The following is a 17199-nucleotide window of genomic DNA, read 5'->3' on the forward strand; positions in this document are numbered from 1 at the left end:
ACAAGCCTGGTCTGCAAAGCTATGGAGAGGATCATTATAGAACTCATAAATAAAGACATAGGGGACCTACAGACATTGGATCAAACCCAATTTGGCTTTGTCAAGGGCAGATCATGCCTTTTAAACTTGGTTGACTTTTTCGAAACAGTCACCAAGGCCATTGATGAGGGCAAGGCAGTCCACACAGCCTACCTTGACCTGGCAAAGGCCTTCGACACGATACCCCACTCAGGCATCATAGAAAAACTCACCAGTTTAAATGTAAACCCATACGTCACAAGATGGGTTGCAAACTGGCTAAGTGACAGAACCCACAGGGTTAGAGTTGCTGGCGCCATGTCAGATTCCAAGCCTGTCACAAGCGGTGTCCCACAGGGCTCGGTCCTGGGTCCACTCTTGTTCGGCATCTACTTTTCGGAAGTACAGGCAAGCACAGGAGGATTATGGCTGACAAAGTTTGCAGATGACTGCAAACTGGGCACCATAGTTGAAAACACATCAGACACAGATATCCTTCAGAAGGGTCTCATAGAAACGGATAACTGGTGTCAAAGCCATGGCTTAAAGTTAAACGCTAAAAAATGCATAGTCATACCCTTTGGGAAAAACAAGGTTACCCCTAGCTACCATATAGGTGGCAATCCACTAAGCACAGAAGAGGTTATCAGGGATCTGGGAACCCAGGTTGATAGTAACCTCTCATTTGACACCCACGTTGCCAAAGTTGTTAGGAAGACCTTCTACATTGCCCACCTGATCATGAAGGGTTTCACATCTAGGTCAAGGGAGGTCATCATTCCCCTGTACTCATCACTCATCAGACCGATGATTGAGTACAACGGCCCATTTGGAATGTATCTGACCCGACACCTGCAGCAATTGGAAAGGCCCCAAAAGTTCCTCACCAAAAGGATAAAGGGTCTCAAGAATATGTCCTAGGCTGCCCGACTGAAGGAGCTCCAGCTCTACTCAGTCGCTTACCGCCTGCTCAGAGGTGACCTGTGCCTGACATACAAGGCCATGTCCAACCCGGAATTAATGAACATGCTTCACCTCAAAAAATCTAAATCCATCAGATCCACAAGAGCATGAGACTTAAACTTTGACACGGTCATAAATAGGATGTGCTGGAGGGACAGATTCATCACCCAGAGACTCCCTATGCTGTGGAACAAAATCCCGGTACATGTGAGGCAGAGCACCTCGCTGGCTTTGTTCAAGAGAAATCTTGACCAATGGATGGGAGATCGCAGGTATACCCCAGGGATTACATCAGTGTCACTGCTTGACAGAGGCACAGCAAAATAATGGGCATAATATCCTTCAATCTAAAGGGGTGGCGTAAGCCACAAAAACTCTGGGCTAGGCTTATAAATGCCCTAGGGCAGATAGCCTAGTATGAACCTATGAACCTATAAGTAAATCTGTTGATTGGTTAGAAGCAAGTTCATTAATAAACCATGAATTAGCTATGTATTTTCAAACACCTAATCTTACCATTCCTATCATAAAAGGTTTACCAAAAGTACACAAAAATAGTAACAAACCACCTATGAGACCTATTGTGGCGGGTAATAATTGGTGTACAGAATCTTTGTCTATATATCTTGAGAAGAGTTTGAGACCTTTGGTTAGTACATCGAAAGTAATTTTAAGAGATACTGAACAATTTTTGAAAGAATTATATGAGTTTTCAAGGAAAGTTATTATTAATGGGAATATGTTTTTTGTTACCTTGGATGTGACCTCTCTCTTCACTATAATACCCAATACTGTAGGTATAGAATATGTTACTGAATTATTGAATGACTATGAAGAGGATGAGATATATTTAATACAAACTTTATTGGGTTTGGTTTTACGCAATAATATTTTTGTGTTCAATCAAGAAATTTATTGGCAGAAAAACGGTGTTGCTATGGGGAGCTCTTGCTCCAATAGCTATCTTGAATGCAGTGATGAGGGTATGGCAAACTCAACATTTGATGCAAGGTCCATTTTACAGATATATTTTGTTTTATAAACGATTTGTGGATGACCTTTTTTTGATTTGGAATGGTACGGAAATACAACTGATGGAATTTATTAAATACATTAATTTGTCGTCTGACTTTTCGAAATTTACTTTGAATTATTCTACGGAAGGTATACAGTTTTTAGATGTATACATATGTAAGGATGAAAAAGGTGGCTTAATTAGTAGATTGTACAAGAAGAAATGTCATGTCAACCAGTTACTCAGTAGGGGTAGTATGCATCCGAATTTTGTTTTTGACAATGTTGCTAAAAATCATTTTTTTAGGGCATCAAGGCTCAATGTGAGGGATGAAGACTATGAGCATCATAAAACTAAAATTGGGTTGGATTTGGTTGCTAGGGGTTATGAACAGGGATTGGTGAGGAAGAACTCTGCAGCCATAGATGCTGTGAGATCCACCGTAGCTAAACCCTACTTTTCTGAACACTCTAGTAAAAAGAATAGAACCATTGATAATCGACTTAGAATGTCTATGCATTATACTAGAGATGTAAAATCGTATACAGAAATTATAAATAAGCATTGGGGCATTCTGATGACGGATGACAATATTAAGGCCTTGGTTGGTACAAAACCTCAATTTTCTTTTAAGAATATGAAATCATTAAAGTCTAGGTTATGTCATAAATCCCAGAATGAATATTTAATCAATAATTTGGGCACCAAACCATGTGGGACATGTAATTATTGTAGTTATGTGTCCACAGCTTCTGAATTTAGACATCCAGATACAGGTGAATTTTGCAAACTTACTACTAGTGCTGATTGTGGCACCATGCATGTTGTATATCTTGCAGTCTGTACCCTATGTAATAAATACTATGTAGGTAAGACTGACCGCAGTCTTAGAGAGAGGATTAGAGAGCATTTATATAACATTAAGAGAATTAATGGTACTAATGCACTTGCCAAGCATGTCATGCAAACAGATATAAAACATGTTTTTATGTTCTCAGTACTAGCTAAAACTTTCGAGACTGTGAGAAGGGGTAATGTAAGACATAGAACTGAAGAGTTAGAAGCAGGTTGGATTATTAGATTAAGGGCCAACTGTGGGCATGGTCTAAATGACCATGTTCCTATTAAACCAACATTACAGAAAAGGTCTTTGAGGAAGTAATTACAATTATTTTAACAACATTTATTTTATATTTATGTATGTATACATGAGTATGTAATATTGTTTAATGTTTTATATAAAAAAATTTATGACATTTTTTAGCTGCATATTCACTTTAATTATTTGCATCCAGGTTTTGTCACATGATTAACTGTTAGTATAAATAGGTGTTCTAATCAGCATGTATTATGCACCTGACGAAGCTATATGTGAAAGCGCTTGTGTGAATAAAGCTGAGCTGACATCAACTTCTTGGATTTTGGATTTGTATTTCAACAGATTTTGAAGTTTGGAGCCATACCTTTGCTTTTTGGACTTTTATTTGATTTTTACCCCATTACATTCTCTTAGCAAAGTTTCTTTGTCTGATGTCCACAGTCTAATTTTTTGAAGTAACACATTTTCAATCATGTACTTAAACTTTGTAATAATATTTTATATACCTTTAGAACAATCATTGGCACAAATACCTATCACTTTTGTATCTACAAGTATTTTAAATCCTAGCCATCTGGTGATGTTGTTTTCTGAAGTTCACCTCCATCTAATCCTTCTGTTTATTCCATTTCAAAGCCTGATTAGTTTTCTCAAGTATTATATTCTACTTTCTGGAAGCTATGAAATATTTGTGTTATTTGTACTCTTACAGCTTTTTAGCTATCCTTTTTATCCTCTGGAAGCATTTGTTAGCATGTTCTTTCCCACTGATGTCTTGTTTGCATCATTTCATATTTCTCTCTTCTCATTCTTCTTTGGATGCTTTTCTCCCACTTCTATACAATAACTTTCCAATCTGAAATTTTAGCAGCAATTTCTACTAATGGTATTTCATTGTCTGTATTGTATCATGCAATTAAAACATTGCTGGAAATAAAGTAATAGGAATGCAATTTGTATTTTGCAAGCATGTGTTTCTATTTTAATGTAAATCTATGTTCTGTTGTATTTGTTGAAACTACTCTTTACCTAGACTGTTTTTTTTATTGTATCTATATATTAGACTGGTTGCAGTGCTCACTGCTTCTTTTATTTACTTATCTAGAATGTTCTTTTGCAGAAATCACAATCCATTGTACCTACTACCATCTGTTACAGTAAAAACACATAGTAGGAAGTGGTTTGTTATATACTATTGAGTAAATCTGCTTGGCTAAGGATTGCAGCCATCTTAAAATCAGTTGTGAGTCAAGTAGGTGTGAGTTAGACTGATCAGTGCAAGTAATGGGTAGCCTACAGCACATGAGCTTCTGATTACACCTAGTTTTCATTGGTACTTTGTTTTCTTCTGTCAGGTTTACTATGTGGTTCTCAGTCGAGTGCAGAGGATTTATTGTATTTCCATAGAGGGAAGTACGTGCAAATACTATTCCCTCTTTTTGTACTACAGCAAGGGCACCTTCTTATAATATAGGTGAATTATTTACCCATTTCCACTTTGTCTAAACTGCTTGTGCTGAGTTACACAAGCATTTTATTAACTGCACTGATATGCACAGACTGAATTCAAATTGCACTGACCAGTGCAGGCATCACTGAACATATGATCAGAGCAACAAGCTTAAACAGCTGTAATACTTCCCCAAACCCTCTTTAAATCCTCATGTTCTTTCAATCTTCCAATACTGGTCATTAATGGACAGTCAGCACACTAACCCTTCCTCTATTGCCAGCCATCTTGGAATCCTGAGGCAATGCATGAAATGCCTTATGCACACTAATAATGAACTCCTTGTAACACAAAGTACTCTATACAATAGCATTTACTCTAGGCATGAGACCTAAGTCAGTCTTAAACCCTTACACCTTCAAAGGCTATTCTAAGGTAAATTGACTCTAGTTAACTGATGACCTGATGGAATTCAAACATCCTCCTTACCTCACCTACATTACTTTGCTTTATATGCTGCAATTTTCAAGGATAAATTCACACCCATTTCCAAGATAGCCCCCCATAAGACATATATATAAAGTTATTTATTTATTTTATATTTGTTTACCGGGATAGTCCCACTGGGCTGTTAATCCCTTTTCAGCGGAGGCCCAGGGGAAAAAGCCCCACATTACAATCATACTTTACATTCAAACAGTATTATATAAAATATACAGATATGCAAAATGCAAAATTTAAGAGCACACCCATTTGGTAGAAACCAGTAACAACAAATTATATATGAAGTTAATGAAAGTCTTAACCCATAAAAGCAAACATAATACCCCATCAGCTAGAGGGGAGCTCAAAACGATCAACAAAGAAACTAGTAACAAATTCAAATCCTCCAAGGCCATGTACAAATTGGGATTTGCCACTATGCTAAGGATAACCAAAAAGCTTTCTTAATGATTGTCAAGAACCTAAGAAATAATGGGCAACATTGTTAAGAGCTAATACAAAACAACATCACACATTCTTCCTTAAAGACATTGCCAACATATTAGTAAACAAATTCAGCTCTCCTTATCTCCCCCAAATTGCTCAAAACATATTAACATGCCTACAACACCCCCACAAATCATCCCCAAGTAAGTTCTAAACACTCTCTCCAAGGCTAGAAATACTAGTTCCATGGACATGACAATGTGCCAAGTTGTCTTTTTGTCAGTGCCAAGCACTGCTTGAACGACTCCTTACTACATCTATTCAGCCTTAGCCTTTCCATAGGATTCATGCAAAAGGTGTGGAGAACTGCTGTAGGTATCTTCTCTACAAAGGGGACCCACAGTTGACCCAGGTAGCTATAGATCTATCTGCCTCACTAGCCTTATCAGTAAGATATGGTAGACACCAAAGGCCTGTGGCTAATGAAATTTGACAATGTCTCCAAAGTTTGGAGCTGTCATAAATAGCTCAGATGACCGTTGTATTCTCCATGAAGTTCTAACTCATGCTAATAAGTGCTGCTTGAACCACAGCCTCAAAGTAAATGCCATGAAATGCAGTATCATGTCTTTTGTAAAACAAGGGCACTCCAGCTCCTATCACTAAAAACTGACTCAGTCAATAGATGCTTTTGCACCTTCATTGATAATTAACTATTTGTCCACCATGTGACCATTGTTGTTAGGGATTCCTCTTAAACAGCCAACCTAATCACCAGAGGCATATCTTCTTGATCAAAGGAGATCATCTTCCCATTCTACTCTTTCCTTATGAGGACTAGTAGAATATAATGTCCACTTTGGTAAGTGCTTAGGCTTATGGTCCACCTCAAAGGTCCATAACATTTTCTTAATCAAAACATCAAGAGCATACCCCCCTTCCTTCAGTTACTCTAAGCACCTTAAAATCACTTTCAGTCTTTTCCATTTCCTTCTTAGAGGAGTTCTCTGTCTTGCCTACAGAGCCTTGAAAGATCTGTATCTTTGTAACCTCCTGCATATCCACAAAACTAATATCATCCTAAAAACCCACTCAAGAGATCTAAACTTTCACATGCCGCCTCACAGTAAGACGCTGACCGGTTCGCTTCTCCGCTAGAGCGTCTTCTGCGTGGAGACATGCGTGAATGGGCATACCTTCATTGAAAGTTGTGTGTTAGGGCTGGCAACTCAGCACGTAAAAATCATCTGCCAATCATTAGCGGACCGGAGTTCCGCTGTGGCGACCCCTAACCGGGAAAAAGCCAAAAGACACAACAACAACAACATAAATAAGACTTGTTAGCAGATATATATATTTTCACAAAAAATATCTTTCGTATAGAATGGATTCTGCATAGTGGCTAAGCAAAGTAGCTTCATTACCCCTTTTTAAACATAACCTGGATAACTGAATGGGCAATCATAAATACACTCCCAGTGTCCAGGGCCCTACTGGTCCTTATGGAAAGGGGCCGCAAGTAGGTCAAGGTCTGGTATTAATTCATGTCATGGTAAATGAGTGCAATCACTGGCAAGACCACAAATGGTCCACTGGATCAATCGCCCATTATGAACCTACGTACCTATGACTGCCAGAGTTCAGTAACAAGGGTGAAGTATGATTGGTCAAACACAGTGAAATGAGAATAGTCCACATCTTCATTATGTATTAGTAATTATACTGTGTCTGATCACTGTCTGAAGTTAATAAAAACTGTGTTTCTTGAAAATTTCTGCCTTGCCTTGGTAGATGTACGTATGAGTGGCAGGTTTGGGATGTGGTGTAGGATTTAAGGTACATTCAATTAACTTCACTGTTTTGAGAAATAATCACAAAACAATTGATTATAAATTAAGAAAAAATTAAGAAAGGACTTAACATCGCATAGTGTGATTGATCACCTATGTCACAGGCAACCTCACAGCACAGTTGACTACTTCTGACACAGATCTGGGACATTATGCCAGTGTCAACTTTGCTACAAACCTGCTTGCAGCACTAGAAACAAGAATGAAGCATTTCCATACTTTAAACTAGAAGAAAATACTACTGTGGAGAAAAAATGTATGAGTAGTAAGACTTTTCATATTCAAATAATTTAAGGACTTATGCCACCAAGGAAAACGACATCAAGGCTTTTTCTGTAAGCAGGTCATTTTTTAAGCAGACATGATATCATGACCAGGGATTAGAGTGGAGGATTTGAATTAATAATAATCAGGGCCACTGAATAATATGTATTAGTTTCTTATTGGTTGCTATGTGTCTTGAATTAGTTGATTATTACTAAGAATGCTATGTACACCATTATCTAAGAATTACTTATAGTCACTGTGTTACTGTTTTATATATGTGTGTGTTTATATGAAGCAGACCATTGGCTGTGACAGATAGACAAGTGCCTCAGAGATTAACACTCCCACTTGATAAAAATTATTAAAAATAATGCAAACCTAAATAAGGTTTATATAGTTGCATTGAATATTTAAGCAAAAACAAATTCACCATTAGAGCTGCCTATTATTTATTCATTGAATTTTAGAAACAGATCTGAGGTTTGTTTTTCATTTGTTGCCTTCTGTTGTACTACAGTTAAGTCATTGCTCAGTTTTATTTAACCAGAGTGAGTTAGAAGCCCAAAGGCAGGAAGCATACGTCTCAGCTCTCCAGAGTTTCATAGAATGTCAAGACTTTTGCCTCAAATGTTGGTCTGTTCCTCATAAAATGTGTGTTTTTCAGACAAATCACTGAAGACTGAAGTTTCTAAATAATGACATACGAGTTTCAGACTTCATATCTTTCAGAAAATGCATGCTGACACAAATTCTGTTATTCTAGCATCTTTCTGGGTTTACAAGAGCAATATTTAAAATCTATCCTTATTTTTGGGCCTTTGTCCCTCCAGTATTTTAGGCTTTGCCCAGATTTCTTGCTGTAAGAGGTGAAGAGGTATGTATGACAGGAATTTCTTGGTATATGTACTAATGTGCAATGCACAGAGTAAGGGGAATAAGATCCTTGAATCAATTAACTATAATGAACACAAAATAGAAATTATGATTAAAGTATTTTGTGTTCATCATTCTTGCATGGGATTACCTAACGTTAGCTGAATTAAGCAGAGATGAAGGCTGGTATAGTGTGGTGATGCAAAAAGAGCAATGTAGAAGACAGGTAAATCTCTTTTTTGGTGAGGGGCTGAGTCATGCAATGAATACTACAAGTGAATAAATATAAGGTGCTTTGATGCATTTAACCTACCAAAATGAATGAGCATTATAAGGAATATGATAAAAAACATACTGCAAAAAATAAATTATCTAATGAAGCTAATCTTAACAAGATAAAACTAATATTTTGATATCTCTTGGGGCTAGGTGAGTTACAGATTGTGCTACAGTACCTCCTGGAAGTCAAAGAGAGCTGTGCATGCATAAGTGTGAAGTATCTGTGTCTTACCTTTCATTGCAATGATGCACACGTGTCTATGGCAACGCTGAAATATCATCATAATCACTGTCTGTAGAGGAGTCTTCTCGTTGGTTGTGTCTTACTCTTGATGACGGGCAAGCTGTACAAAAAAAATCAGTGTTGTTAGTGCACCCTCACCTAGAATGACAGTTTGTATGCATGTACTTCTGTAACATTACCATCATTACTATAATGTTAGGGAGTCCTATATCTTATGAACAAACATTTTCACTTAATATAAAAGAGATGCATTACCATTAGCATTTGATCAGTTAGATTGTATTTGTTTTTATGTATTTAAAACACAGACTCAGGTTGCTGATGCAAATTACTGCTTTTGCAAACAGTGCATATGTAAAATGCATACGTAACAAAAACTGTCAAACACTGCAAACAAAGACAAGTTATATGGCAAGAGTTGAAAATTTGTCTTACATCAAAAGTTTAAACAGTGCCTAGATAAATGGAAAGATGTGTCAGTTTACAAGGAATGACCATGAATTATTTTTAAAGCATTTCAAACACTAGATCTCAGTAAGAGATTTCTCAAGAGGAATTAACTACTTAAAAACTCTTAGGCACTTAGCTATACTGTCATCTTCTTGCAAATTGTAGACAGTGCTCATGGATGGCCTGTGACCACTGCTTGACCTACAGCCTGCAAATTAAATGAAAAGTTTGTGATGCTACATGTGGAGCAGATCACCTGCTGTAACAGATGACTCTCCTTGATTACGGACATGGACGTAACTCAGAACTTTCCCATCATATAACAGACAATTGAGTCATCCCAGTGAATTGAGTTTAAGACTGACCTAACATTCCCCATTTCTACTACAAAACAGATGCTAGGGCATCTGTATTTCTCTTTGTTTATTTATACATATATCTATAATGGAACTACTACCTTGTTTTACAATTATAGATCAGAAATATTAAGGCACACAGCATATTAACATATATTTAACTATTCGCTCACTTACTTACTTGCTTGCATTTTTCATATGTTCGTAGGTGTGTACTAGGCTGATGACCACTGAGGCCTTTTTAATCCTAGCCATGTATCCCAAATATCTGACATGTTCTAGTACCCAACTCATGATAAGTGTAAACAAAAGCTTAGAAGATTAAACATACAATCAGGGATCTGGGACACAAACTATTTACAGCCTGACTGTGTCCATTAGAGACACAGGTGTCAAACCAAGGGTGAATTTCTGTTTTTCCATCCAGTTGTCCAAGTTACACTTGAATTAGGTTAGGGAGGAATTCTGCTTCACATAGATGGGGAGCCTGCTCCAGAAAAGCGGTAGTTTCTGGGATACATACCTGCCTCTCCAGCAGGTCTTATTTATATCAAAGGAAATGTTTAAGCCTTTAAAATTGGTCAGTCTGTGCAGTTTGCTTTGTAGATGTCAAGGAGCTCCATTAAAGTGGTGTCTGAAGATGCCTTGTATGTCAGGCACAGATCTCCCCTCAATAGCCTGTAAGAGACAAAATACAAGGATAGGGCTTTGAGGGGGTTTGCACAGAACATGTTATTTATATCCTGTATTTTTTTAGTGAGGAACATCTGAGGACATTCTAATTGCTGGAAATGCCTGGTGAGGTATATACCAAATGGGCACCAAATACAGTGGAACAATAATCTCCATGGGCCTAGATGTTTATCAGATTTGTCACAGTAGATCTCTGGTCTGTTTTCATGTGAGACTCATAGTGTTTACATGGACTAGGAGAAATGTGGCCAGAACACTAAGGAAGGTCTCCTTCTCTTCTAATAACAATATTCTTCAAATATATTTAACACAATGCTGTCCAAGGTTGCACACTTGCTACAGTGATATAGAATAGATCTCTATTCCATAATAATCGGACTTGCATTAACTTTCTCCATTAAATGTATATTTATATAAGAAAGTAGTGAAATACTGTAGTGTTGTCAATCCAAACATGTCACATGATCATGCTAAAGCTTACTCCTAATCCACAGACCAGAAGCGCTATTTGCAACACGTTTAAAATACAGGTCTACTTTAAAGTCACAATAAGAAAATTCAATAATGGCTGTGGTGATTGACGTATTTATTTGCCTGGGTCACTCAGCTGTACTTTTCGATAATACCATGAGGCAGACATAAATGCCCCACTAGCCCACACATTAACATGTAGTATTTCGTAATTCAAGCTCGGTGAAACAAAACAATATATATTTCTAAGATGAATAGAAGGGCATTAATTGTTATAAAATAATATGTATGCAGTATAAATTATACTTAAAAGCATGTTACTTACATTAATCATGATCCTAAAAATGAGTTCATTAATAACAATCTATATGCAAGCTGCAAATATTACAGTTTTCTCATGGTAGTTTGACACGCCTTCTAAGTAACGAGGAACAATTTTAATTTGTTAAGCAGATAAGGAAAATCACATCATTTTAAAGTCTACTATTGTACACATGTTCAAAAAATCTACAAAACTTCATGCTCCTTTTTGGTTTATCAGTTATCATACACAAAATATACCTTCCTAGTCATCAAATGTATATTTTATTTATTACTACAATAATCAGTTTCACCTAAACTAACAAGTACCATCTTAACATTTTAATGATATTAAGAGAAGGATGTGCCACGGGGTTGTATATAATACTATAACTGACAGAATACAGAATTGTTCATTGGGAGGCAAATGCTGATATTTAATTGTCTCACTAGTGACCTCTAAAACTAAGGTCAGGACCGGCCAATCAGCAGTGACCAAGTGAACAGAAGCCTTCCACCTACTATCATTTTCTCCAAGCTTTGGCAACCTCAGAGCTAGTTGCTATGGGGATTAATGGGATGCTTTCTTTTTGCATATTGTGTGGTGGGGGGGGGGGGGTGAAGTCCCCAGAGAAAAAACAAAATGAAAAAAAAAAAAACCCTGTTCTCTTTGCCAGTTTTAACTGAGCAGTCTTCACATTAGAGGTAACTGATGGAGCATGGATATAGTTCAGAAAATCGAATTTTACATTTTAAAAATTCAGTCTTCTGAACTAGACCCGATAGAGCACACCATTTTACCAGTAGTGATTCTTTAGATAGTGGCTTCATGATCATATGATAGCTCTTTGATCACATCATTTCTTTGTGGTATTTATCTGTGAGTAGTGTTTGGCGGGGCTGCTTTTTTTCTGAAAAAATGGCTCAAAAGAATATCTTGTGAACCAGACAGCAGAACAGTTGATTCAGTGATAAGGTAGCTCATAAGGAGGTATGCTGTGTATACTTAGTGAAGTACAGTAGATACACATAGGATACATACATATGGTGGGGACAGAATTACATAACTTATTTTTACAACTGGGTAGTAAGAAGATAAAGGATTTTTTTAATTAGAAGATGTGAGGTTTTATCCCAATTAGAGTGGATAATTCCTTCAAGGTGTGGAGACACTGGAGCAGACTATATTAATTTGTAAAGGATATTAAAACACACAAGTGGAAAGACTGACACTTTATGCAGAAGAATCATTTTGTTTTTATTTTTTTTTTTTTGGGGGGGGGTCTGGTCTAACAAAGGGTTCTTTCACCACCTGTTTATAAAATAGCTGCTTCTTAGGGTTTGGGCACATAGTTTTCAACATGTTGTCATTCAGTGTGGTGAATTCAGCCTTTTTTCAAATCAACATATCATATTCAATTAAATTAGTCTTCTCCCATTTATTTCATGTCCTGTTTTATGCCAACAGAAAGGTAAAATATCAGTAATGATAGAGTCTTGCATCTGAGTTCTAGTTGCACCTGACCTGCCTTCATTATTGCAGTCAATTCCTGATGCTGTAACATAGTACTGACAACAAGTTATACTGGATGCCCATGCATGTCACTGCCAGTACTCTCTTCAGAACAGAGTTTAAAGCTATATCAAAGGTCATGGACAGGTGAAGGAATTTGCAGCAGTCAGCAAATATCACTCTAGGTCAGGGTGCTGCGGTCATCATGAGCAGCAGCACTGCTGCATTGGGATAAACTGGAAGCTGTATTTAACAACCATTCGGAAATCATTTTGAGACCAGTGAGAGATGCATTGATGATGTACAGGTAGTTCTGCGTCCTGTGGTGTAAGGGAGGTTAAATACTATACTGTGCAAGGAACTCCATGATTTCTGTCTGAGGAAGGTACAGGCTTGTTAAACACACTTCTGGCATCAGACAGGTGCTTAACAAGCTTTTGTTAAACAGCCCTCATCACTGTTAAGCTCTAGCCTCTCCCTTTCTCTCTCTCTCAGGGATGTATAGTGGTCAATGTTCAACTCAAATGTGCAACAGGAATTACAAAGAGCTTTAAAGGAAGTAAAAGTCTTTAATCAGCTTCCTTCTGGGTGATTGAATGAAGCATTTAACAACTTTTAGAGCTGTCTGTGCTTCCCACTACTCTTTTGTAACACTTGTTCTCTGTGTGGCAGAGTGTTACTTGTGTTACAGCTTTCAAAGATGTAACACGCTTTGTACTGCCATAACTTTTTCCCTAACTATTGTAGCATGTAGGAGCAGGTAACTCTCCATGTACTACAAGGAATTATGATGGGTCATACTAATCATAACCTATCTTGTTATATGCTCTTGACACACATAACAAAATTAACCATTCACACTTCATTCTCGAGGTGAATTTTTTGACATCCATGTCTTGAAGACATAAACTGGTTATGACTGGACAACCAGTCATAATCCAATGTATAACTCTTACAGTGTGCACCACTTCCACAACACACACCTGAAATTTACATATTTTATCAAGCACTTCCACTGGAATGGCCTTTAAAATCTCCTGGTGCTCAATAGCCAAAAAGAGAAAATTATATTTCACAAAAACGCCTTTGCAATTCTTCTACATTAACCTTGAAAAACCAGGCATTAAAATCTATCCAAAATATTAATTTAGATTCTTGTCTTGATGATATTCTACTCACTGTATTCAAAATAAACAAGCATACAACACAGTCCTATGAACATGCAACCTCATATATTTCATATACAGGTGATGTGTGAATTATGCCTCATGACTGCAAACCTGTTGACATAACTGCAGAGCCTACTTTTATAACTTCATATTTATAAATATTTTGCTGTTGCTAGTGAGCTTATTTGACCCTTTCTGTATTTCTCGGCTATCATAAATTCTTACTTTTACAAGGTGGTGATCCTCACACAGTTATTTTAGATGTGCACTGTACAGATAAAGGAACTTAGAACCATAATGTTATGTATATAACCTTCTGCAGAAATTGTGAGCATACTTAATAAATGGAAGGGAGAAGTAGCTCTTTCCTCTTCATATGAAGACTTATTGTTTATCTTAGTTGGACAGCACTCCAATTAAACAAATCATAAACTTCTTAGGCACTATTCCCTATGAAGCCCACAGTAGTAAAAAACACTGGAATTATGGATTTGCACTTCACAACTGTATCTGTAGCCAGCTTGGTTGAAATGGGCATCCTGAGACAATGTAGCAATTGTCTCACATTCAATGAAAACCATGTACTACAATCAGCCACAGTCTGTGAGGGAGATAGTTCTATAATACTGCTGGAGGCAAGGCTGTAACACAAAGCTGCTACAAATAACAAAACTGTCAGCACAACACATCATACTAAACCAGTCTCAAACACAACAGACCTACATATACTGTGGCTTTTATAAGTAACCTACCTAAACCACAAAATCCCTCTAAAGTAACTCAAGAAACAAGTACCTTCAGCAACCTCACAAACATGCATCACAGGCAGCACTCCCCATGAAACATACATCAATGAGTCACACAGACTCAGTTGAAAAAACCACATGGTAAACCAACACACATACCAATATTTTTGTCACATAAATCTCCATAATGAGACACACTGATGCACCACTCACCAGTTAGTTGCCTATCAGGCACCAGAATTTATCATATTACACAAGTACTTAAGTCCTTACACAACAAGTACACATCTGACACAGTCATTGTAGATGTAAGTGTAAATGATTTGAGAAATATTTCCCTGGACTATATGAAGAGAGACATGATGGAGTTGTCAGAATATGTGTCTGAGGCAGGTGTAAACCTAGCTTTGAGCAGCATTCCATCATCATCAAAAATGGTGCCACAATACGTGTCTCTGTATTGTTAAAAACTCGCATCAAGACTCATTAGACAAGGTAGCAAACACCTCCATGTCCAGCTTGCTATTTCTCCATTGGCCCATACCTCCTGTGTAACTATTATGAAGACTGTATGTATTGAGTCAAACCCAGCTATCATTCCATTAACTGAAAGACTTATACATCCTCAGATATAACATATATGCCCAGGGAATTCTGGACTTCATAAATACAAACTCTATGGATCAATTAGTCCACAGCCCAATAAAAGGAGGCAAAATCCCGGCTTGATCCTTACCCATATAGGACAGCTCTGCTTTTTGCCTATTGTCACCTCCTCCCTGATCATATCAGACTACAGCTCAGTCAAATTCACCTTAAGAAAGATGCCAGAAGCATTCTGCAATACCTCAGTATTCAGAGATTATGCAATGACTAATCTACTAAAAACGAGTGATGACCTCACTAAATTCAAAAGTCTCTTCCACCTCGACAGTCTCACTGCTTATTTGGCAACCTTTACTGCCAAGTTTTTGTACGTGTAAATAGTTGCATTTGATGCAGCTACACTTCTCAGAAAAAGTACAATGCAAAATTCAAAAATAACCCCATTCCCCATGGTAAAATGCTAATATAAACAAGCTGTATAATAAAAAAAAATTGCACACAAAAATAAAACTAGTTCTAAAGAAGCCAAAAATGCTCTTGCTAAACTAAACAAGCAATTATAAATACTCATCAAATCAACCAAAGCTATAGATGAGGTAAAGATAGACACCAAGGTAAAAGATAACCACAAAGCCTTCTTTACCTATGTTAGAAATTTCAGAGCAATGTCCAGCACTGTGCAGTGTGAATAATAACCAATATCACATATTCAGACCCAGAGGACATAACCAATGTATTAGTGGACAAATCCAGCTGCAACTTTACGCCCCTCTCCCACCCAATATTCTCAGATCAAATACCCACATCTACCAGGCGCCTCCTCAAATCTCTCAAGAACAAGCTCTCAAGATACTATCTAAGACTTATGTTTTATGGCACCAGATCACATACCAGGCTGTCTAATGGCTAAACTGAAACATGAATTGTCAGACCCCCTTACAGAGGTTATTCAACATTCGCTTCAAAACAGGCTTTGTGCCGAATGAATGGAGGGCAGCAACAGACACTACCTTGCACAAAGATGGGTCTTCAACAGATCCAGGTAATTAGAGACCTGTACACCTCACCAGTCTTATCTGTAAGGCTATTTAAAGGATCATTATGGACCTTGGATCTATGGATAGGAAATGGAAAATATGCATGGGTTCCCTCAAATTATCTATGGTATGATCCCAGTTATTCTCACTGGGGGTAATATATAATTATTGACCATGTGATGGGAAAGGCCAATCTCTAACCAAATGGGATGCGTTAATTTGAGCACAAAAAGACAAACTGGCTGGACTTAAAATGGCCCACAAAGGTATCTGGCCTAGTACATACTTATGAACCTATGAACCTATCAGCTAATAAATAGTGATATGGGGGCTACAGACTCTCAATCCAACACATTTCAGATTTGTCAAGGGATGGTCCTTCCATCTTAACCTGGTTGACTTCTTTAAAAAAGTCACTGAGGCAATGCATGAGGACAAATCAGTACACACTATCTACTGGACCCCGCAAATTCATTCAACACCATCCTACACTCAATCATTAGAGATAAACTCTCTCAGCAATGTTTAACTCTATGCAACTCACTGGATAGAAAACTGACTCACAAATAGAAAACAGAAAATAATGGTGGGCACCTCCAAAATGCCTGTCACTTGTGGAGTGACCCAGATTTCTATCTTTGGGCCACTTCTTTTTGGCCTTTACTTTTCAGAGGGCAATACTAAAGGATGACTGCAAACTTGGTGGCATCATAAACTTTCCAGAGGACACCATGATCTACATAAAGGCCTCTCCCAAAGAAGCAGCTGGTATCAAAACCATGGACTGAAACTAAATGCCAAGAAATGTATACTCATAGCCTTCATCAAGCATGACTCCCTTGGAACTACCACATTGACAATACTCCCTCT

At 37.5% G+C, this 17199-nt stretch overlaps 1 protein-coding gene across 3 annotated transcripts in view; it reads right to left on the reverse strand.

The window, feature by feature from the left end:
* The window catches only part of CD6 (CD6 molecule), a 351671-nt gene that overhangs the window by 43748 nt on the left and 290724 nt on the right, over window positions 1-17199 (reverse strand). For all 3 annotated transcript variants that reach the window (XM_044083993.1, XM_044083994.1, XM_044083992.1), the window contains one exon: window positions 8977-9088. In XM_044083993.1, coding sequence (XP_043939928.1) covers window positions 9003-9088 — 86 coding nt within the window. In that variant the 3' untranslated portion in view covers window positions 8977-9002. The remainder of the gene's footprint in view (window positions 1-8976; window positions 9089-17199) is intronic.

The sequence above is a fragment of the Protopterus annectens genome, chromosome 9.part0 (genome assembly GCF_019279795.1).
Source record: "Protopterus annectens isolate FY-2018-M chromosome 9.part0, PAN1.0, whole genome shotgun sequence".
Lineage (NCBI taxonomy): Eukaryota > Metazoa > Chordata > Ceratodontiformes > Protopteridae > Protopterus > Protopterus annectens.